This window comes from Rattus rattus, chromosome 11 (assembly GCF_011064425.1).
Source record: "Rattus rattus isolate New Zealand chromosome 11, Rrattus_CSIRO_v1, whole genome shotgun sequence".
In the NCBI taxonomy this organism is placed as follows: domain Eukaryota; kingdom Metazoa; phylum Chordata; class Mammalia; order Rodentia; family Muridae; genus Rattus; species Rattus rattus.
Window position 1 is genome coordinate 94985760 of NC_046164.1, and position 25165 is coordinate 95010924.

Genomic DNA, 25165 nt, shown 5'->3' on the forward strand with positions numbered 1-25165 from the left:
AATATCCAATAAAAATAGATTTTCAACCAAAAGTTACCAAGTGTGATCAGGAAGGACACTTAATATGCATCAAAGGGAAAATCCACCAAGAGAAAGTCTCAGTTTGAACATCTATTCCCCAAATATAAGGGCACCCACACTCATAAAAGCAACCTTCCTAAAGCTCAAAACATACATTGAACCCTACACAAATAATAGTGGGAGACTTCAACACCCCACTCTCACCAATGAACAGGTCATAGAAACAGAAACTAAACAGAGACAGTGAAACTAGGTTATGAATGAAATGGATTTAACAGATACCTACAGAACACTTCATTCTAAAACAAAACAATACACCTTCTTCTCAGCACCTCATGGTACCTTCTCCAAAATGGATCATATAATTGGTTACAAAACAACCCTCAACTGATACAAGAAGATTGAACTAATCCCATGCACCTATCAGACCACCATGTCCTAAGTCCGGTCTTCAATAAAAGCAAAAACAACAGAAGGCCAACATACACTTGGGAACAGAACAATTCTCTACTCAATGATAATTTGGGCAGAGAAAAAATAAAGAAATTTAAAGACTGCTTGGAATTTAATGAAAATGTTGACACATCATACCAAAATTTATGGGATATAATGAAAGCAGTGTTAAAAGGAAAATTCATAGCACTAAATGCCCTGGCAAAAGCTGGAGAGGTCTTACACTAGCAACTTAATGCACACATGAGAGCTCTAACACAAAAAGAAGCAAACTTACCCAAGAGGAGTGGAAGGCAGGAAATAGTCAAACTCAGGGCTGAAATTAATCAAATAGAAACAAAGAGAAAGACACAAAGAATCATTAAATCCAAAAGCTGTTTCTTATCAACAAGATAAACCTTTAGTCAGAATAACTAAGGGGCCCAGAGGCAGAATCCATATTCACAAGATAGAAATGAGATATAACAACAGAAATGAAGGAAATTCAAAAATCATCTGATCCTACTACAAAAGCCTATACTTAACAAAACTGGAAAATCTAGATGAAATAGATGGTTTTCTAGACAGATATCCCATACGAAAGTTAAATCAAGAGAAGGTAAACTATCTAAACAGGTCCATATTCCATAATGAAATAGAATTCATTGAAAACCTCCCAACCAAAAAAGGCCACTGGCCAGATGGATTTGGTTCAGAATTCTACCAGACCTTCAAGGAAGACCTGATACCAATACTCCTCAAACTATTCCATTAAACAGAAACACAAGGACCCGGCAAAAAAAGAGAACTTCAGAACAATCTCCGCTACAAATATTGATGCAAAAACACTCAATAAAATCCTTGCAAACCGAATCCAAGAATACATCAAGACCATCATTCACCATAATCGAATAGGCTTCATTTCAGGGATGCAAAGTTGGTTCAATATACAAAAATCCATTAATCGAATCCAGTATATAAACAATCTTAAAGAAAAAAATCATGTGATCATTTCCTTAGATGGGGAGAAAGCATTTGACAAAATACAACACCCCTTCATGTTAAAAGTATTGGAGAGATCAGGAATTCAAGGCCCATACCTAAATATAATAAAAGCAATTTACTGCAAACAAACAGCCAATATCAAATTGAAGGGAGAGATACTTGAAGCAATGCCACTAAAATCAAGGACAAGACAAGGATCCCCACTCTCCCAATATCTATTCAATATAGTACTCAAAATTCTAGCTAGAGTAGTAAGACAACAAAATGAGATCACGGGGATACAAATTGTCAACAAAGAATTGAAAGTGTCACTATTTGCAGATGATATGATAGTATACATATATGACCCCAAAATTCTAACAGAGAACTTCTCCAGCTGATAAATAACTTCAGCAAAGTGGTCGAATAAAAAATTAAATCAAATAAATCAGTAGTCTTCCTTTATACAAATGATAAACAGGCAGAACAAGAAATTAAGAAAACAACTTCCTTCACAATAGCCATAAATAATATAAAATATCTTGGGATGACTCTAACCAAACAAGTGAAAGATCTGTATGACAATAACTTCAAGTCTCTGGAGAAACAAATTTAAAAAATCTCAGAAAATGGAGAGATCTTCCATGCTCCTGGATTGGCAGAATTAACATAGTAAAAATGGCCATCCTACCAAAAGCAATCTACAGATTCAATGCAATCCCCATCAAAATCCCAACACATTCTTTGAGAAAGAACAATTCTCAAATTCATCTGGAAAGGCAAAAAGAATCCAGAATAGCAAAAACAATTCTTAACAATAAAATAACTGCTGGGGGAAGCGGGGTTTGGAGTCACCATCCCTAACCTCAAGCTCTACTACAGAGCAATAGTGATAAAAACTGCATGGTATTGATATAGAGACAGACAGGTTGATCAATGAAATAAAATTGAAGACCCAGAAATAAAACCACACACCTACACACACTTGATCTTTGACAAAGAAGCCAAAAATATACAATGGAAAAAATAAAGCATCTTCAATAAATGGTGCTGGTCTAATTGAATGTCTGTATGTAGCAAAATAAAAATGGACCCGTATTTGTCACTTTCCACAAATCTCTAGTCCAAGTGGATCAAGGACCTCAACATAAAACCAGATACACTGAATCTAATAGAAGAGAAAGTGGGAAAGAGACTTGAACTCATGGGCACACAGGGAAATTTCCTAAAGAGAACAATGGCTCACACTCTAAGATCAAAAATTGATAAATGGAAACTCATGAAACTTCAAAGCTTCTAAGGCAAAGGACTTAGTCAATAAGACAAATTGGCATCCTACAGATTGGGAAAAAAAATCTTCACTAACCCCACATCTGAGAGAGGGCTAATATCCAAAACATATAAGGAACTCAAGAAGCTTACCACCAAAACCCCAAACAATCCAATCAAACAACAGGGAATAGAACTAAACCAAGAATTCATTACAGAGGAATCTCAAATGGCTGAGAAGCACCTAAAGAAATGTTCAAAGTCCTTAGTGACCAGAGAAATGCAAATCAAAATGACCCTGAGATTCCACCTCACACCAGTCAGAATGGCTAAGATCAAAACCTCAGGTGACAACACCTGTTGTCGAGAATGTGGAGAAAAAGGAACACTCCTCCATTGCTGGTGGGATTTCAAACTGGTACAACCACTCTGGAAATCCATTCAAGGTTCCTCAGAAAATTGAAAATAGACCTACCTAAAGACCCAGAAATACCACTCTTGGGAATATAGCCCAAAGATGCCCCACCATGCCACGGGGGCACATGTTCCACTATGTTCATAGTGGCCTTATTTGTGATAGCCAGAAGCTGGAAACAACCCAGATGTCCCACGACAAAAGAATGGATACAGAAAATGCAGTTCATTTACACAATGGAATACTACTCAGCTATTATGAACGAGGACATCTTGAGTTTTGCAGGCAAATGGATGGAGCTAGAAAATAACATCCTGAGTGATGTAACTCAGACCCAAAGGAAGTACATTGTATGTACTCACTAATAAGTGGATATTGGCAAACATAAAGATAAAAAAAAGAAAGAAAGAAAGTACAGAATACCCAAGATACACACAGAACTCAAAAAATTCAAAAAGCTGAAGGGTCCAAGTGAGGACACCTCAGTTCCACTTGGGAGGGAAAAGAAAGCAACCACAAGGGGGTAGGGAGGAACCTGGGAGGGAAAGCAGATGTAGGTTGGGGAGGGGGAGAGGGGAACATGATCAGGTATTGGGTGGGGCAAGAGGACTGAAGTACTAAGGGCCAGTAGAAAGAATGGAAACAGGAAATATCATCCTCAGGAGGTAGGAGGATGGGAGGACCCTCCAGAATGTACCAGAGACCTAGAAGGTGAGAGACTCTCAGGACTCAAAGGGAGGGACCCTAGATGAAATGCTCTACAGTGGGGAGAGGGAACTTGTAGAGCCCACCTCCGGCAGAAAGTGCACCAAGTGAGGCATGTGCTTGCTATCCAATAGTCAAAACTCTGACCCATAATTGTTCCGGTCTGAAAGAACTGCAAGGATGGAAATGGAGAAGACCCTGAGGAAAGGAAGATCTAGGGAGAGGCCTAAAGGGGATCCAGTTCAAGGGGAGGCCCCAAGCTTGACACCATTACTGAGGCTATGGAGAGCTCACAAAAGGGGACCTATCAGGACCCCTTTTCGAAAGATCCAACAAGTAGCTGAAAGAGTCAGATGCAGATATTTGCACCAACCAATGGACAGAAGCTGCTGACCCCTGTGTTTGAATTAGGGGAAAGCTGGACAAAGCTGAGGAGGAGGGTGACCCTGTAGGAGGACCAGCAGTCTCAACTAACCTGGACCCTCAAGATCTCTCAGACACCGGATCACCAACCAGGCAGCACGCACCAGCTGAGATGAGGCCCCCAACACATACACAGCAGAGGACTGCCAGGTCTTCAGTCAGAGAAGATGCACCTAACCCTCAAGAGACTGGACAACCCAGGGAGTTTAAAGGTCTGATGGGGTGGGTTGGGCGGGTACATCCCCGTAGAGACAAGGGGCAGGTGGGCGGGAAGAGGTATGGGATGTGGAACAGTCAGAGGTTGGACGGGGAAGGGAATAAAATCTGGAGAGTAAAAATAAATAAACAATCAAACCTGAGGCTGCTGTGAAACCTTTATCTCTAGTAATTAATACCTGTGCTCACAATGACCTTGTAGTAGTCTTTGTCTATTAATATTTATGTATATCTTTAATTTATTTATATCACAATAATAAAGTATATCCTGAATACAAGTAAAGAATACATTGAGCATAACTGTAACTTGCCTTGGATCCAGTCTGATAAGCTCTGGCCTTTAACATGCCTGCAAGTCATGGACACAGAGAAATAACCTGGCTCAGAACAAGGTCACACTGACCACATATTCTGTTAGGTTCTATATGTTCTGAGGTTTGTTAATCTTAAGAAATTCCACAAAAATTTACCTAGGACCCATCAAAATAAATGTCAATATGAAGTGTAATGTCTAAAATACCTTGAATCAGAGATGACCCCTGGGCAGTACTTCCTGTACCTGCATATGAGTTCACTTTGATTTTTGTGGGGCTTTGTCCTTTATAAGCTGGCCCTGAGAAATATTCGGGGCTGAATTTCCATTGCTGTGGCTCAGCCCCCAAATTCTGAGCTAAGGTCCTAATTCATCAGTATTGGGGTGTACATTCAATAAAACTTCCCTATCCGGAAAAAAAAAAAGCTGGAAAGAACCCAGATGTCCTTCAACAGAGGAATGGAATGGATACAAAAAATGTGGTACATCTACACAATGGAGTACTACTCAGCTATTAACAATGACTTCATGAAATTCATAGGCAAATGGATGGAACTAGAAAATATCCTGACACAAAAGAACACACATGGTATGTACTCACTGATAAGTGGATATTAGCCCAAAAGTGCAGAATACCCAAGATACAATCCATACACCACATAAAGCTCAAGAATAAGGAAGATCAAAATGTGGATGCTTCAGTCTTTCTTAAAAGGGGTAAATACTCACAGGAGGCAGAGAATGGGAGGGACTTGAGTGGAAGAGGGGGGAGCGGGAAAAGGGGGCAGGATCAGGTATGAGTGGAGACAGGGCTGATATACCTTGATATACCGAGAGGCAGAAACTTGAACAGAGGAATATACTAATGGGGGAACTGAGGGTAACCACCCGCAAGTCCCAGATGCCAGGAAAGCAAGAGGTTCCCAGGACCCAACAGGGATGAGATTAGCTGAAATGTCCAACAAAGGAGAAGGGAGAACCTGTAGAGACCATATCCAGAGGTTAGGCAATGCTCCCAGTTGGGGGATGGGGCCACCCACTCATCTTTAAAAATTTAACCCAGAATCGCTCCTGTCTAAAGGAAATATAGAGACTGAAGGAAAGGCCATCCAGAGGCTGCCCCACCTGGGGATCCATCCCATATACAGACACCAAACCCAGACACTATTGTGGATGCCAAGAAGTGCTTGCTAACAGGAGCCTAAGAGGCTCTGCCAGAGCCTGACAAATACAGACGTGGATGCTTGCAGCCAACCAATGGGCTGAGCATGGGTCCCCAATGGAGGAGTTAGGGAAAGGACTGAAGGAGCTGAAGGTACTTGCAACCCCATAGGAAGAACAACAACACTAACCAACTAGATGCCCAGAGCTCTCAGGGATTAAACCACCAACCACAGAGTACACATGGAGGGACCCATGGCTCCAGCCACCTGTGTAGCAGAGGATGGTCTTTTAGGGTACCAGTGGAAGAAGCCCTTGATCCTACGAAGGCTGGATGCCCCAGTGTAGGGGAATGCCAAGGTGGGGAGGTGGGAGTGAGTGAGTGAGTGGGTGGGTGGGTGGGTAGGTGGGTGGGAGAGCACACTCATAGAAGCAGGGGGAGGGGTGGGATAGGGGATTTCTAGAGGGGAAACTGGGAAAGGGGATAACATTTGAAATATAAATAAACAAAATATCCAAATAAAAAAAAAATAAAGGTAAATCAGGATAAGGACTGAAGCTAAGACCTAGGAGCAGAAACCACCAGAAATACTGATATATGGCTAGTTCAATTCATATTTTATACAGCCCGGCACCACCAGTCTACATTATACTGGACCCTCTTACATTAACCATTAATGAAAAAAGCTTCCCTAAGTTTTGTTTACATGTGAGTCTGATGGTGGGATTTTTACAATCAAAATTCCCTCTTGACAGACATGTCTATATTCATGTGAAGCTGACAAAACCAAACCAAAACAAAAATCTAACAAAGCAGTGGTGTTTCCTACATTGGAATATATTCAGGAATACCACTTCCCTTTGTTCGTACCCTTTATGTCCTAACAGTTACAACTGAACATTTCTCCAGATGTTGTCTATTGTCTCCTAAATGGCAAAATCACTATAAAGGTTTTACATTTACACAAAGACCCAAATGCCCAGGAGAAGAGATACCAACCTTCGAAATAATCGTTGATATATTGTTTGTTGTAAAAAATGGCTCAGAATCTCATATACAGAAATTTCTATACATTTCAGTAAGTATTTAACAAATATATCAAATTATGAAGTAAGATTTCTCAAGATAGAGAAAAACTGTAGATTAAAAAAGCTATTGTTTTGATACAAAGATCATTTTACATGGTAAGGAAATACACATATGTGAGTGAATTCAAGCACTCAAATCAAAGAATAATGGATTGTACCAACAGGACAATTCCCAAAGTGCTTCACTGGACCTGCTAAGGAAATGTTTCTTGCTACTAGTAAGTGGCAACCATAGATACAATTCTAGACTTCTGGGAAGTGATATGAAGTATAGTTTAGTATTTTGTTGACAATTTCACACAATAGATTTCACATATATTCACCCCCTACTTTCTCCTACACTTCCAAAAGCCAAATCTGCCTACCTACTCGAACAACTTCATGTGCTCTCTCTGTTTAAACCTTTAAATCAAGTTTGTGTTGACCTACTATGCTTAGGTGTGGGGATTACTCAGACATATGGTTGATACATTAGAGGTCAGAATACTAAGAAAACTGACTTTAAATTTCCCAGAAATCAACACATGCTAATAGCTCAAAGATCAATGAGCTTTGAAGGGAGGATGATGGTTTAGACATCCCACTTAGGCATGGTCATTCTGAAATCTCTAACTCTTCATATCAGCAATTGTTGGTTTCTGTGTTAATTGCCACCTATTGTAAAAGGCAATTCTCTTATGAGTACTGAGGAAGGCACTGATCCATGTACACATGGACACGACAATAGGCTCTTAGTTCTTCAAATGGTTTAAGTTCTGTCTCCAGAACCTATGTGCTATCTAGCCACAGCTTTTGGCATCACTAACAGTTGTAGATATGAGTTCTACTTCACAGAGGGGGCCTTAAATCCAGTAAAAGTTTCTGGTTACTCCCTCATATTTGCTTCTCTGTCGCACTAGCAAAAATATCTTGCCAGGTAGATCATTGTAACTGACAGGGTCACAGCTGGGTAAAAGAAATGCTTACTTTTCTTCCCTGGGTAGGTATATTTTAAAATTAACGCAGTAACAACAGAATCTCTCTCTTGAGTATGAATATGCTCTGATAAATCTCTGTTAGATTCAGGCACTCATGGAACTTCTGCGGTCCCCCATAAAGCTGAGCATAGTTTACTTATTATTATGGATGCCGAGGTTCTTGGGACATACAGTAGTTTACTTTGTTAGACTTAGGATTCCTCATTAAATTGTGCTCTGCACACTCATGCCTCCTCACTGAATCTTGGCCTAACCACTTATGCTGGCCTTTTGTACACAGCAAACCATAAAAGGATAATAAAAGGCAACAGAGCAAAGCGAGAGGCGTCAATGCTGCCTTTTTAACTGGAAGGTATAAACATCTTTCAAAATCAAGTCTATGTATGTGTTTGGGCATAAAATTAAAATCTTGCTGCTTGTTTTATTTATCCTTTTCTGGTCTTAGATAGAATATTTTTAAGTCTTTCAGCTTTGAAAGCTACACGCCTGAGTCTGACCTAGAAGAAAACCTTCTGTTTGCTATAACGCAGCTCTGACTTGTCACCACACACCTAGCACCGCAGTACTTTAGAAGAGTCACTACCGTAGAGCAGTGTGACTCCACCTGCCATGTCAGCATCACTCATTTCACTCTAACATACATTAACACAATGTTAATGACACTTTCACTCTAAATATCTTTTTTTAAAGAAAGAATGTGGATCCTTAAAATCTAGCCACATACAAATCAACACATAAAACTATACATATGTATTGGCTACCGTGTTGTTATACTAACACCTGCATATGTTTTCTGATATTTAAATTAGGATGAAGTTACGCACCTCAAACATTTAAATTTCAATTGTGTGTCGAGGTTGCTTTGAAGAATCGTATAATGAAGAGAAGGGACTATTAATGCACATGCTTCCCATTTCCAGAGCTCCGTGTTATCACGTTCTGGTTTAGACATTTCACCCACACCTTTACTTACTTTTGCTGCACCTGTTGTGTCTGGTTTATTTAAAGTTATCTCCACTTCACTGGACATGTTTTGTGTTTAGAGCCTTAATGGATTTCAGCATATTAAAGGATGCCCCATTATCTCTTGGTGTGGATTTCTAGTTATGGGCAACTGCAATTCATATTAGTTACTGGCATTTCTTGCAATTACTTTTAATTTCTGGGCAGCAGCTTTCCTATTTGGGATGCTGTGTTGCTAGGACATGTCTGGAAACTGCGTCCTTGTTTCTGAGTTCACTGGGGTCTTTGAATCTGCAGGCCACGCTTCATGAAGCTCCTACTAAACGCATGACTCCAGTTCTGCAAGTCACTTACATTGTTCATTTCATTGTTTGCTTCGCTATTTTTGAGATTTGTTGGTTTCTATTCATCTGCCTTTAACTGAATTAACCTTTTCTAAATCAGTGCAATTTTCTCCTGAGCCTAATTGGTAAATTTTTTCTATAATTTTTGTAATTCTTGATTTCTTAATTCCAACTTTTTAAATTTTTGAAATTTGTATTTTTATATTACAGCTCCCATCCCTGTCCATCTTTTATTAAACATGGATTCTTTCCCCACACAATATAATCTGAATACAGTTTCTCCCCACCTCTGCTCCTAATCAGATCCATTAGAAACAGACAGAATAATAACAAAGATAGCTAAGAGATAATAACAATAACTGAGATAGAATAACAAAATTTAACAAAATAAAATATAATAAGATAAAACAAAACCCATCATATCGAAGTTGGAGAAGCCAAACTAATAGAAAGATAAAAGAGCTCCAGGAACAGACCCAAGCATCAAAGACTCACTCATTCACACCTTCAGGGGTCCCATAAAAGCACTAAGTTGAAAACTAGTATAGATGCAGAGGCCCAAGTAGACCCTGTGAGCTCCCAGGAGCTTCCCTCAGGTGATTTAGGGGCCTTGCTCTCCTGGTGTCCTCTATCCCCCTCTTCTCCCCACTCCTCTGCCTCTTCTTCTGCAGATAGCTCCCAATTTAATAAGAAACCCACCCATTCTGTTCACCATTTGTTTAGAGTCTGGAGGTTGCTGTGAAACTAGAATACTTGTTGCAGTGTTACTGCTGTTGGCTTCCCTGTGACGATAAATCCAAGCAAAGACTATTCTATTCTGTGTGTGAGAAAAGGAGTATACGTATGTGTATATGTGTATGGGGTGAACTACAAGTTGGAAGAGACATATATTCCATCAGATATGCAAAACCCAACAACAGCAACAACCACCAGAAAACCTTGAGACGATTTCCACTGCGATCCCTCCTAAGGTGACAATTGTCAATAATGGAGCACAGCGGTGGTTAGACAGTGACCTGCCAGACAGAGATGCCAGAGTCCTGTGCAGCAAAACGGATCAATGGCCACCAAGTACTCAAGTGAACAGGCAGGGAACTAACTCGAAGCCTAAAGAAGAAAGTTATGAAATTAATTGAGAATCTAGACAAGAAGATTACTAACAAGATGAAATAGCCAGTAACTTGCAGAAAAAATTAAAACATCAAGGAAAAAATCAGTAAAGAAAAACAGATACTGGGAAGAAATGGAAATGAAAGACTCAACCAGTGAAAACAAACAGAAAACCAACCCAAAAGTACAGCAGAAAGCGTCATCAAGCAGCAAGCCCACGCAGGAGGAGGTCATGTTGTTTGCAGGAAATGGATATTAGTAAGATAATTGCATCAATTGAATTATGCCGATTTCAGAAAGACAAATTACATTTTCTATCATTGCAGTTCCTAGATTTCACACAGATATGTAACATCGTGTACATATGATAAGAAAGTAGACCGAAACCATGGAGACTTGAGAAGCCGAGGAAAGGGCATGAAAGGGGTAGATGTAGGGAGAAGCAGGAGAGCTGGCCGTGAGCCTCGCAGCTGACAGAACAGTGGCTCCAGCCGTGGCTTGGGCACAGGAGGGCTGGCCCCACTCTTTGTTGGCCCATGCACCGTGGAGCAGGGGTGGCATGGGCAAGAGAGAAGGCCCACCTTCCCCTGCTTCTGGCCGCTAGGAGTTTGACTATGGATCAGTGAGTATCTGGACAACAAAATGGACTTTTTTCTTTTTCCTGTCTTTTTCTTGGGGCCCAGGGGGCATGGAGATCACAGGGAAGAGGGACAGACATGGGAGGACTGGGAGGTGAGTATTGGAGTACATGATGTAAGATTCCCATTTGGGAATCAACTAAAAGGGAAACGTAACTACAGAAAGATGTCAGTTATACCTAAAGTGATTGATTCGATTCTATCCGAACTTCAATAATCTATCTGTGCAAAACAGAAAAATGCATCCTAAAATTCATGTGCAATCCCAAATACCTAACACAACCCAATCCCAAAACTAACTATAAATATAAATATACTATTCAGAGAAAGCTGTATGATCGAACAATAGAAGACAAAACAAAGCCCATAAAAATATTTGTCCATGGATAGTCAAAAAACTTTGATGAAAATTCAAAAAAAAAGCTTACTGGTGCTTACTCCATGAAGAAATTAGCGAGTCCCTGGTTTCACTTCTAATGACCTTGAACATTTTCTGTGTTTATGGGTCATTTATAATTTGTGTTTTCAAAATGCCTTGTTGTGATTTATGCTGGTCTCTAACTCTGGTATTTTAAAATTCACTGGTTATTTACTTATAACAGCATATTAACTCTTTGTTATGAAGAATGCTGGACCATCAACATGACTTACTGAAACTTTCTGCAGTAGTTCAAATGCTACCATTATTGCAGATTAATTCAAGTACAACAAATCTGCTTTCATACAGATTATGAAAGAAAGCTGTCTTGAGTGATTCTAAGCTATCAAGTAGAAAAAATTTACAAACATAAATGTCAATGGTTGTCTGAAGCCTAGCATTACTAATCTTACACACACAGACACACAGACACACACAGACACACACACACACATTCATGCACACACAGACACACACACATTCACACACACACATTCATGCACACACAGACACACACCCACAGACACACACACGCACACACACGTGCACACACATACAGACACACATGCATACACACATACAGACACACACACTCACAGACAGACACCCACAGACACACACATGCACACACATACCTCTTATAATTAAACACTATACAAAGACTTAAGAAGTGAGTAATAAGAAAAACAGACAAGAAACTCAAGTTTCCCAGTTAGTCCAGTATGGCAGACACTTCCGATATGTTCACCTATTCACTTAGGCAGCGCACGCACTGTTGCCATGCTTCAGACAATAAAGTGGAGGCAAACAGGGCTAAGTAAACTACATAAACCCACACTGCCAATAGCTGGGTTTGGAATTGAACCCAGGCCTGAACACTATTTATAAAAGTAGTATGACAGCACCGGTCTGAGAAGACGGACCTGATGACCCACCTCTGCACTTTAACCCTTGACCCTGAAAGTTCTGCACACTGCAGCCTCGGATCCCCTCTAAGTGAGTGGACAAACAGTGGCAGGCAGCCAAATGCCACTAAAGAAAAGATGCTTTTCTTCTAGTGTAGAGCAGTGTGGGAGAAATCACAGGGTTTTTAATGCAACACTTGAAAACGTAATTACATTACAATTGCTGTAAATGAACCTTTATAGGAACACTGTCACACTCACTGTGGCTGCTTCACTCTACGGCAGCAGTGTGAGGCTTGCAAAGGGAAATACTCACTACCTAGTGCTCTCCAGAAAAGGCTTACAAGGCTGTGAAAACCTGCTGAGCCCAGCTTACACTTGAGACCTCTGCAGTCTCAGTCATGTTTTCCATCACCACCGTCCTGCCAGCTGCACACCTCTGCTTACCGCCATCAGACTGCACAGAAAAAGCGCTGGGTGTTTGTGTGTAACTTGATCCCTTTTTGTTACTGCTTTTGATTTTTTGAGACAGTCTCATGTAACACAGATTGGCCTCCAAATTGGTTATGCAAACCAAGGATGAGTTTGACTTCCGGTCCTCCTGCCTCCAGCTCCCGGGTGCTAGCATGACAGGAGTGTGCCACCACGCCTAGTCTGAGTGGTAGACATGGACTCGGGGCCTTGTGCATGCTCGACAAACACTTCACCAACTGAGCTACATCCCTCCCCAGACATGATACTTCTTCTTTTTGTGGTCTCTTTGGTATTATTTTTAATCTTTAAGGAAGAGATGGCTTTAAGATAATAAATCCTTTGCAAGTAGGGATAATCCTGCTTACTTTATAAACTTTCATTTTTCAAAAGAGGTAATATTTCTCAGAATATAGTCTATGAACCTCCGGCCAGATGAAATTTAAACAGTACGAATCAAACTATAAGAAAACATGATAAATTCTTTTAGATAATTTCAATGTCGAGTCTCAAATGTACATAGTACTTTCATAAACTTAAACAGAGCTCTGAGGCCTCAACACTCTTTATTTTGAGATCTCTTAAAATAGACCTTGGCTAAAGGCAATGTCTTAAGGAGGAGCGAAGGTTCGGCACTCTGAATAATGCCTGCACTTTTCCAAATCGGAAAGTCTCGCCAGCCTCTTCTCTTATTTTAACCCATCAGCAGAAAATCTTTGTGGATTAAGGAGATTTGAACAAACACAAAAACTTTCTCTAAATTGGTACTGGGTGAAACAGATTAAAATGCTGAAACAAATATGAAAATACTTTAGAAGGTGCTTTAATAAGCACATTTACAAATTAATAAAGCAGTCAATTACAGAATATAATATTCTTAGAAGGAAATTTTGCCTAGCAAAAAACATAACAATTCTAATCACACTTCTTACATGACCAAAAAACAAAAAAAAGGGTGGATGAACCATAGGCATAAATTAAGAAATATGAACTGATGCCTTTAGTCCCAGCACTCGGGTGGGTCTCCAGCGTGGAAACTTCTGGTCCATCAGGACTACATACTTAGATCCTGATGGAGGGAGAGGAGGGGGGAATGGTGGGGGGATAGGAGGGGAAGGAGAGTAGAGGACCAGATGCCTCTACTGGAATAACAAGAGGGAGAAAGAAAGGTCAGAAGATCACAATGAAAGCTCTGGCACTGTGGTGTCTGCAGGACGCACTCTGATGAGACCAGTAAAGCCTTCTCACTATGCTAACATGCCAGCCTCAGTGGAGAACAAAGTGAAGATGCAGAATAGAACGCTCATCCTCTTGAAACAACTACTAGTTTTTCATGATTGATGTTTGTACAAATGATTTGAGAATATTCGATTTAAATCTTATAATCTGTAGTTTAGAATTTTAATGCCAACTAATGGAAACACTAATAACCAAATGTGATGAACTCTATACACAGAAGAGCAACGTTCCGTGTTACTATCTTCACGGTGCACACAACCAGTAAAAACCTTTGTGTTACTGTTTCCTTGTTGACAATGGAATTGCTGCTTTGTTCACCAGATCTCACTGGGGTGAAAGTTCTCCTCAGATAAGAGCGGAGAGGAGCAGATGGGAGGGTTGGGGAGAAAGGGGAAGAGAGACACATTGCAATTACATTTCAGTCTCAAAACCAATCAGCCAGGAAGCACAGTGAGCGCAGACAGGGTCTGTAGAAGCTGGGTCATCTCACCCACCACTGGGCAAACAGCAGAGCAAGCCCAAGGTGGACTCCCTCCCTCACTCCTGCAGGCTCACTGTGCTCTCCAACTATGCCAAAGCAGCCGCAGACTACTCAGAATCCTGTACTTCTCGCTGAAACCCTACAGTCCAACAATGTGGTCATATCTCGGACACACTTCCCCATTTCCTGGCTTCTGTAGCTGCAGGCTTGCTCAGAGCATAGATTAGAAAGATGTTTAAACTTAACAGACAGAAAGGTATCAATCTTGCACATCAAGGTTCATGGAGAGAAAAGTTCAAGAATCATAAATGCTTTGAAAACATAAAAGATCCTTTGGCCCTGGCAAGGAAAGTGTCAACAAGTCAGAAGATCCCAGACAGTTACTGAGCAGCTTCCTGAAGGCAGGGCTGCAGGCCAGGGTGGGACAATGTCCTGCCTCCATGTGTCTAAGGCTGCAAGGGACACTAATCCTTCTCAATGGTCACAAAAGCTGACAACTTACTCAGCCTTAGAACTGAAGGAACAAAATCATCCCTGGGAATGACTTACCATGAACAGGTCACGAGCTCCAATGTCAACCGCTAGAAGAAAGGCCTTTTCAAATCTCTGGTACCTGCGATGAAGGAGAAGAGTATTGGTTGTGAACAAAGCTCTAAAAGGGAGAGTGGTTGGTTTTGTATATTTATATTGTTTGCATTCTTCTGATGTGGAAACTGCTTTACAAAAGAAAGGGTCTGGCCCACTGAGAGTCTCCATCACATGACATGATCTTACACTGAGAAGGAGCTAAGCACAGAGGCCTTGGGGACGGAGAATGTGACTTCCAGACTCAAAGGAGGAACTCAAAGGAGGTATAGGAAAATCTGGGGACATACAAACTTAGAAGTGAAATCCTCAAATTTTTCATTTTATTGGGCTTTTTAAAGCAAAACTCATAGAGATATAAAGAATGTAGCAGGATAAGAATAACTGATACAGAACCAGAGAAAGTCAGACTCCCAGGTGCTCTGAAGCGCCCAGGATCACAAGGGAGACTACAACATCTGCCCCAACACCAGGAGTAACTGGGTCCCCCAGGATCCAGGGACACAGGAACCCCTACCCAGCCAGGGGTACAGCAAGATCTGGACTTGGAACAGACCTGGAATGCTGGCTCTGCATCCACTCTTACAACTACCAGAGGGAGCCCAACTCCCAGGTGCTCTAAAACTCCCAGGATCACAGGATCACAGGATCACAGGATCACAGGATCACAGGGGAAGCTCAACTCCCACGACATTGGACACAACCAGGAGCACGGGAGCTCTGACACACTCAAGATCACAGTCAAGGCCACAACATCTTTCCCAACACCCAGCATAACTGGGACCCAAACAAGAACCAGGGAAACAAAAACCCCTGTTCAGCCAGAGGCAAGAGCTCCTTCCATCTTGTAGCAGTGTCCATGCAAACTCAGTGCTCTGGCTCCCCAGTCACTCCGGCAACACCCTAAGAAAGCTCGATTTCCAGGAGGTCTGACAAACCCAGGATCTCAGGACCACAGGATCACAGAGACAGGAGGACTCTGAACAGTACTGGCACAAGCAGGATCACAACAGGGACAGGCTCCAGTCAGACAGCAAGGGCAGGTGGAACTAGAGATAGCCAGATGGCAAAAGGCAAGCATGAGACCATAAGCAACAGAAATGAAGGAAATCTAGCAACATCAGAACCCGGTTCTCCCAGCGCAGCAAGTACTGGATACTCTTTACACCAGAAAAGCAAGATTTGGACTTAAATCACATCTGATGATGATGATAGAGGACTTTAAGAAGTACATAAATAACTCCCTTAAAGAAATAGAGGAGAACACAGGTAAACTTAAGAAGGAAAAACAAAAATCCCACACAAAGTTACAGGAAAACACAGCTAAACAGGAGAAGGAATTGAACAAGGCCTTCCAGGATCTAAAAATGGAAATAGAAATAATAAAGAATGCACAAAGGGAGACAACCTAAAGATAGAAAACCTAGGAAAGAGATCAGGAATAACAGATGTAAGCCTCACCAACAGAATACAAGAGACAGAAGAGAGAATCTCAGGGGCAAAAGATAACCTAGAAAACAGTGACACAACAGTTAAGGAAGAGGCAAAATACAAAAAGCTCCTAACCCAAAACATCCACAAATCAAGGACACAATGAGAAGACCAAACCTAAAGATAATAGCTATAGAAGAAAGCGAAGACTCCCAAATTAAAGGGCCAGTAAATAACCTCAACAAGATTATAGAAGAAAATTTTGCTAAGCTAAAGAAAGAGATGCCCATAAACATACAAGAAGCCTACAGAACTCCAAATAGATTGGACAAGAAGAGAAAGTCCCCCCGTCATATAAAAGTTAAAACACCAAATGCACAGAACAAAGAAAGAATATTAAAAGCAGTAAGGGAAAAAGGTAAAGTGACATATAAAGGCAGACCTATAAGAATTACACTAGACTTCTCACCAGAGACTATGAAAGCCAGAAGATCCTGGACAGATGTCATACAGACCGTAAGATAACACAAATGCCAGCCCAAGTTACTGTATCCAGCAAAACTTTCAATTAACATAGATGGAGAAAACAAGATATTCCAGGACAAAACCAAATGTATGTGATATCTTTATACAAATCCAGCCTTACAAAGGATAATAGATGGAAAACTCCAACACAAGGAGAGAAACTATGCCGTACAGAAAGCAAGAATATAATTTCCTTGCAATGAAACTGAAAAAGAGACACACAAACATAATTCCACGTCTAACAATGAAAATAACAGGAAGTGACAATCACTATTCCTTAATATCTCTCAACATCAATGGACTCAATTCCCCAATAAAAAGACATAGACTTAGAGACTGGATATGTAAATAGGACGCAGTATTTTGCTGCATAGAGGAAACACACCTCCGTGAGAAAGACAAACACTACCTCAGAGCAAAAGGCTGGAAACAAATGTTCCAAGCAAACGGTCCCAAGAAACAGGCTGGAGTTGCCATTCTAATACCAAATAAAATTGACTTTCAACCAAAAACCATCAAAAAAGATAAGGAAGGACACTTCATATTTATCAAAGGAAAAATCCACCAAGATGAACTCTCAATTCTAAATATCTATGCTCCAAGTGCAAGGGCACCTACATTCATAAAAGGAACCTTATTAAAGCACAAATCACACATCGCACCACACACAATAATAGTGGGAGATTTCAACACCTGACTCTCATCAATGAACAGATCATGGAAACAGAAATTAAACAGAAACATAGAGAAACTAACAGAAGTTATTAATCAAATGGATTTAACAGATATTTATAGAACATTACATCCTAAAACAAAAGGTTATTCCTTCTTCTCACCACCTCATGGTACCTTCTCCAAAATTGACCATATAATCGATCACAAAACAGGCCTCAACAGATACAGGAAGGTAGAAATAATCCCATGTGTCCTATCAGATCACCACGGACTAAGACTGGTCTTCAATAACAACAATAATGACAGAAAGCACACATATACATGGAAGTTGAATAATGCTCTACTCAATGACAACTTGGTCAAGAAAGAAATAAAGAAATTACAGACTTCTTAGAATAAAAGCGAAGATGTCTCACACTCAAACTTATGGGACACAATGAAAGCAGTGCTAAGAGGAAAACACATAGCTCTGAGTGCCTCCAAAAAGAAACAGGAGAGAGCATACATCAACAGCTTGACAGCACACCTAAAACCTCTAGAACAAAAAGAAATACACCCAAGAGGAGTAGAAGGCAGGAAATAATCAAACTCAGGGCTGAAATCAACCAAGTAGAAACGAAAAGCACTATACAAAGAATCAACAAAGGAGCTGGTTCTTTGAGAAAATCAACAAGATAGATAAACCCTTAGCCAGAGTAACCAGAGGGCACAGAGAGTATCCAAATTAACAAAATCAGAAATGAAAAGGGAGACATAACAACAGAATCTGAGGAAATTTAAAAAATCATCAGATCCTACTACAAAAGCCTATATTCAACAAAACTTGAAAGTCTGGAGGAAATGGACAATTTTCTAGACAAATACCAGGTACCAAAGTTAAATCAGGAACAAATAAACCATCTAAACAACCCCATAACTCCTAAAGAAATAGAAGCAGTCATTAAAGGTCTCCCAACCAAAAAGAGCGCAGGACCAGATGGGTTTAGTGCAGAATTCTATCAGAGCTTCATAGAAGACTTCATACCAATACTGTCCAAACTATTCTATAAAATAGAAACAGACGGAGTAGTACCAAATGCCCTCTATGAAGTCACAATTACTCTTATACCTAAACCAGACAAAGACCCAAAAATGAAAGAGAACTTCAGACCAATTTCCCTTATGACTATCAACACAAAAATACTCAATAAAATTCTTGCAAACAGAATCCAAGAACACATCAAAATGACCATCTATCACGATTAAGTAGGCTTCATCCCAGGGATGCAGGGATGGTTCAATATATGGAAATCCATCAACGTAATCCACTATATAAACAAACTCAAAGATAAGAACCACATGATCATTTCATTAGATGCTGAGAAAGCATTTCACAAATTTCAACACCCCTTCATGATAAAAGTCCTGGAAAGATCAGAAACTCAAGGCCCATATCTAAACATAGTAAAAGCAATATACAGCAAACCAGTAGCTAACATCTAACTAAATAGAGAGAAACTTGAAGCAATCCCACTAAAATCAGGGACTAGACAAGGCTGCCCACTCTCTCCCTATTTATTCAATATAGTTCTCAAAGTCCTAGCTAGAGCAATCAGACAATGAAAGGAGGTCAAAGGGATACAAATTGGAATTCAGGAAGTCAAAATATAACTATCACAGATGATATGGTATACTTAAGTGACCCCAAAAGTTCCACCAGAGAACTACTTAACGTGATAAACAACTTCAGCAAACTATCTGGGTATAAAATTAACTCAAACAAATCAGTAGCCTTCGCCTACTGAAAGGATAAACAGGCTGAGAAAGAAATTAAGGAAATGACACCCTTCACAATAGTCCCAAGTAATATAAAATATCTTGATGTGACTTTAATCAAGCAAGTGAAAAATTTGTATGAGGAGAACTTCAAGTCTCTGAAGAAAGAAACTGAAGAAGATATCAGAAGATGGAAAGATCTCCCATGCTCACGGATTGGCAGGATTAATTTAGTAAAAATGGCCATTTTACCAAAAGCGGTCTACAGATTCAATGCAATCCCCATCAAAATACCAATCCAATTCTTCAGAGAGTTAGACAGAACAATTTTCAAATTCATCTGGAATAACAAAAAACCCAGGATACTGAAAACTATACTCAACAATAAAAGAATTTCTGGGGTAATCACCATCCCTGACCTCAAGCAGTATTACAGAGCAATAGTGATAAAAACTGTATGTTATCGGTACAGAAACAGGCAGATAGATCAGTGGAACAGAAATGAAGACGCAGGAACGAACCCACACACCTATGGTCACTTGATCTTTGAAAAAGGAGCTAAAACCATCCAATGGGAGAAAGATAGTACTTTCAACAAATGGTGGTGGTTCAACTGGAGGGCAGCATGTAGAAGAATGCAAATCAATCCATTCTCATCACCCTATACAAAGCTCAAATCCAAGTGGATCAAGGACCTCCACAACAAACCAGATACACTCAAACTAATAGAAAAACACATGGGCACTGGGGAAAATTTCCTGAACAAACACCAATGGCTTATGCTCTAAGATCAAGAATCGACAAATGGGACCTCATGAAACTGCAAAGCTTCTGTAAGGCAAAGGATGCTGTCATTAGGACAAAACGGCAACCAATAGATTGGGAAAAGATCTTTACCAATCCTACATCTGATAGAGAGCTTATATCCAAAATATACAAAGAACTCAAGAAGTTAGACTCCAGAGAGCCAAATAACCCTCTTAAAATGGAGTACAGGACTAAACAAAACATTGTCAGCTGAGGATTATCGAATGGCCAAAAAACACCTAAAGAAATGTTCAACACCCTTAGACATCAGGGAAATGCAAATCAAAACAACCCTGAGATCCCACTTCATATCAGTCAGACTGGGTAAGATAAAAAAACTCAAGTGACAGCAGATGCTGGCGAGGATGTGGAGAAAGAGGAACAGTCCTCCATTGTTGGTGGGATTGCAAACTGGTACAACCACTCTGGAAATCAGTCTGGAGGCTCCCCAGAAAATTGGACATTCCACTGCCTCAGGACCCAGGTATACCATTCCTGGGCATATACCCAAAAGATGCTCCAACATACAACAAAGACACATGCTCCACTATGTTCACTGCAAGCCTTATTTATAATAGCCAGAAGCTGGAAAGAACTCAGATGCCCTTCAACAGAGGAATGGATAAAAAAAATGTGCTACATCTACACAATGGAGTACTACTCAACTATCAAAAACAATGACTTCATGAAATTCATAGGCAAATGGAATGAACTAGAAAATGTCATCCTAAGTGAGGTAACCCAATCACAGAAAAACACACATGGTATGCACTCATTGATAAGTGGATATTAGCCAAAAAGCTTGAATTACCCAAGATGCAATCCACACACCACAGGAAGCTAAAGAGGAAGGATGACCAAAATGCAGATGCTCCCACTCCTTCTTAAAAGGGGAAAAAATATCCATAGGAGGGGATATGGAAGCAAAGTTTAGAGCAGAGACTGAAGGAATGGCCATTCAGAACCTGCCCCACATGTGGCCCATATATATACAGCCACCAAAACTAGATAAGATTGATGAAGCTAAAAAGTGCATGTTGAAAGGGACTGGATATAGATCTCTCCTGAGGGACACATCCAGAGTATGTCAAATACAGAGGTGAATGCTAGCAGCAAACCACTGAACTGAGAACTGGACCCCCTCTCTGGGAATTAGAGGAAGGATTAAAAGAGCTGAAGGAGCTTGCAACCCCATAAGAACAACAATTCCAACCAACCAGAGCTTCTAGGGACTAAACCACTACCCAAAGACTATACATGGACTGACCCAGGGCTCCAACTACATATGTAGCAGAGAATAGCCTTGTTAGGGCACCAGTGGAGGGGGAAGCCCTTGGTCCTGCCAAAGTTGGACCCCCAGTGCAGTGGAATGCTGGGGGCAGGGGGGTCAGTAAGAGAGGTGGATGGGGGGGTGAACACCTATATGGGGGTGGGGGAGGGGATAGGGGCTTATGTACAGGAAACTGGGAAAGGGAATAACATTTGAAATGTAAATAAAGAACTATATCTAATAAAAAAATAAAATTTCAAAAAAAAAAAAAAGAATCGACAATTGGTCCTTATAAAATTGTAAAGTTTCTGTAAGGCAATAAGTACTGTCAATAGGAGAAAACGGCAGCCAACAAATCGGGAAAAGAACCAACCAATCCTACATCTAACAGAAGGCTAATATCTAATATATACAAAGAATCCAAGAAGTTAGATTCCAGACAACCAAATAATCCTATCAAAAATTGGTACAGAGCTAAAGAAAGAATTCTCAACTGAGGAATATCGAATGGACGAGAAGCACTTAAAGAAATGTTCAACATCCTTAGACATCAGAGAAATGCAAATCAAAAGAACCCTGAGATTCTACCTCATACCAGTCAGAATGGCTAAGATCAAAAACTCAGGTAACAGCAGATGCTGGAGAGGATATGGAGAAAGAGGAACACTCCTCCATTTTTGGTGGGATTGCAAACTGGTACAACTACTCTGGAAATCAGTCTGGAGGTTCCTCAGAAAATTGGACATTGAACTACCTGAGGACCCAGCTATACCTCTCTTGGGCATATACCCAAAAGATGCCCCAACATATAAAAAAGACATGTGCTCCACTATGTTCATAGCAGCCTTATTTAAAATAGATAGGAGCTTAAAAGTACCCAGATGCCCTTCAACAGAGGAATGGATACAGAAAATGTGGTACATCTACACAATGAAGGTATTAAAAACAATGACTTCATGACATTCCTAGGCAAATGGTTGGAACTAGAAAATATCATCCTGAGTGAGGTAACAAAAGAACACACGTGGTATATACTCACTGGTAAGTGGATATTAGCCCAAAAGCTTGGAATACCCATGATATAATTAATTCACAGACCACATGAATAAGAAGACCAAAGTGCAGATGCTTCAGTCCTTCTTAGAAGGGCAAACAAAATACTCACAGGAGGAGATATGGATACAATATGAGGAGCAGAGACTGAAGGAAAAGCCATCTAGAGCCTGTGCTCCCTGGGGATCAGGCCCATGTACAGCAACCAAACAGAGACACTAATTTGGATGCCAAGAACTACATGATGACAGGAGCCTGATACAGCTGTGTCCTGAGATGCTCTGTCAGAACATGACAAATACAGAGGTAAATGCTTGCAGCAAACCATTGGACTGAGCACGGGGTCCCCATTGGAGGAGTTAGAGAAAAGAATGAAGGAGCTGAAGGGGTTTGCAACTTGATATCAACAACCAGACACCCCAGAGCTCCCAGGGAGTAAACCAAGAGTACACAGGGATGGATCTAAGGCTCCAGCTGCATATGTAGCAGAGCATGGCCTTGTCGGGCATCAATGGGAGAAGAGGCCCTAGATCCTTTCAAAGCTCATTGCCCCGTGTAGGGCAATGCCAGAGCAGGAGGAGGGAGGGAGTAAGGGGTGTTCATAGAAGAACAAGGAGGAATGGGATAGCAGGTTGTTGGAGGGGAAACTGGGAAAGGGGATAACATTTCAAATGTAAATAAAGAAAATATTCAATAAAAGAAAAAATAATAATTGATACATTATATAACTGTACTTTTGTGCTTATTTAGATAAAAGAAATCAAATCTCACATTATAAAACCTCACATTTATAAGTTTTAAATATTGCCACCTAGCTTAAAAGAACAATACGAATTATTCCTAATTTTTAAAAAGACATTACTTTGTACTCTTTTCCAAGACCACATTTCTTTTCTCTCTCCCCCCTCTCCCTCCCCCTCCCCTCCCCCTCTCTCTTTCTGTTTTTCTCTGTGTATCTATGGTTGTCTTGGAATTCTTTCTGTAGAAGAGACTGGCATGGAACTCAGAGATGTGCCTGCCTCTTCCTCCAACAGCTGGCATTAGAGGTGAGAACCACCACCGCCTGGTTAGGATATTGTTTACTAACATTTTATTGTAGGGTAAGACATAAGAGAACACACTTGAGTTTAAGTTTGTTACAAACTATAAAAGTTCACGTGCTCAGGAGAGAACTTCATTGTAAACCCATTTCAAACAGGTTTTGGGTACCAGAACTTGTCTGTGTCTTGTCTGCATGCAGACTGTACTGAGAGAACTCATCAGTTTTCCTGATCCTCAAATCAGCGTGTAAACTGTTCCCCACTATAAATTTTATATTGCAAAATGCAGTGGGAGAAGCTATCATGACATTTTAAGTTTAAAAAATAAGTACAAAGATTAAGAGTATACAATTCATCTGCAAGGTAACTGTTAATATTAGATACAAGCTGTTAGGTTCTGGAACATGTACAGTTTCCATAGGAGGCTTAATGCCTCTAATGGACATCTCCCATCCCCTTACCTGCTCTGACCAGTGAGTCTATTATTTCCCAAATTTCTCCCACATATAGGTCCTGGGACAACTCTGTTTTGTGGGAAGGGAATTTATCATAACAGGAAGCATGCTGTCTCATTAAGTATAAAAGGAGAATAGAAGGCATTGCTTGGCAGGGCTGGGCCACAAAGCAGCAAGAGCTTGCCCATGCCCTCCTGCATTTCACTGCCCACTATACTGCAGGGCTGGTTCCCCTGTAACATTCCAGCACATCCACATCACATGATCAGACTCAAAGTCTGAATGTGAGTCAATCTAATGGTATAAACGGTGCCCACTAAAATCGTTGACCTGGCTTCTTCTCTCTCCTTGACTCTGTTGTCTATTTAGTAGACTGGTTCTTTTCTCTGTCTCCCTTAGAAGCTGGTATTCTATGGTTGTCTATTTCTATCCTTTCTCCAGTCTCAAAAGTCATACCGATGACTCAACATTCCCAACTTGAAGCTCCATTTCTCTTCTAATAGTCAAGTCACTCACTGTGGGCCTACATTACCATCACCAGTTCCAATGCTCCTTAAACTCCATCACTAATGGCTTAAATGTAACTTAGATGAGGTCAGATTCTTCGGTCAGCAAGTAACAACTCATCTAAACGAGTTTAAACTTTCACATAAACACCACTCACTAGTCCTGGAGCTGTGCTACAGAACTCAACCAAACATCTGTGCTTCTCGGGTATCCTCAGACCTGAGGTACTGTGCTTTTCTCTCTAAGCCCATGCATCTCTTATTCCCCTGTTCTACTTTAATTTTGTTGCTGTGATGAAACATTCTGAGCAGAAGTAATGTGCGGAAGAAAGAGTTTATTCAGCTAATACCCCCAGGTCACCGACCATCACAGACAACCGTTAGGAGAGAAACTCAAAGGAGAAGCGTGAAGGTAGAAAGCATGGAGGAAAGCTGTTGACTGGCTTCTGTTCAGTTAGATTTTTTTCCCCTGAGGAATGATGCTATGCA

At 40.6% G+C, this 25165-nt stretch overlaps 1 protein-coding gene across 1 annotated transcript in view; it reads right to left on the minus strand.

Annotated features, from left to right (window-relative positions):
• Positions 1–25165, minus strand: part of Wdpcp (WD repeat containing planar cell polarity effector) — a 225911-nt gene that overhangs the window by 95497 nt on the left and 105249 nt on the right. The window contains exon 13 of the mRNA XM_032916336.1: positions 15124–15187. Within this exon, the coding sequence (XP_032772227.1) occupies positions 15124–15187 (64 nt within the window). The remainder of the gene's footprint in view (positions 1–15123; positions 15188–25165) is intronic.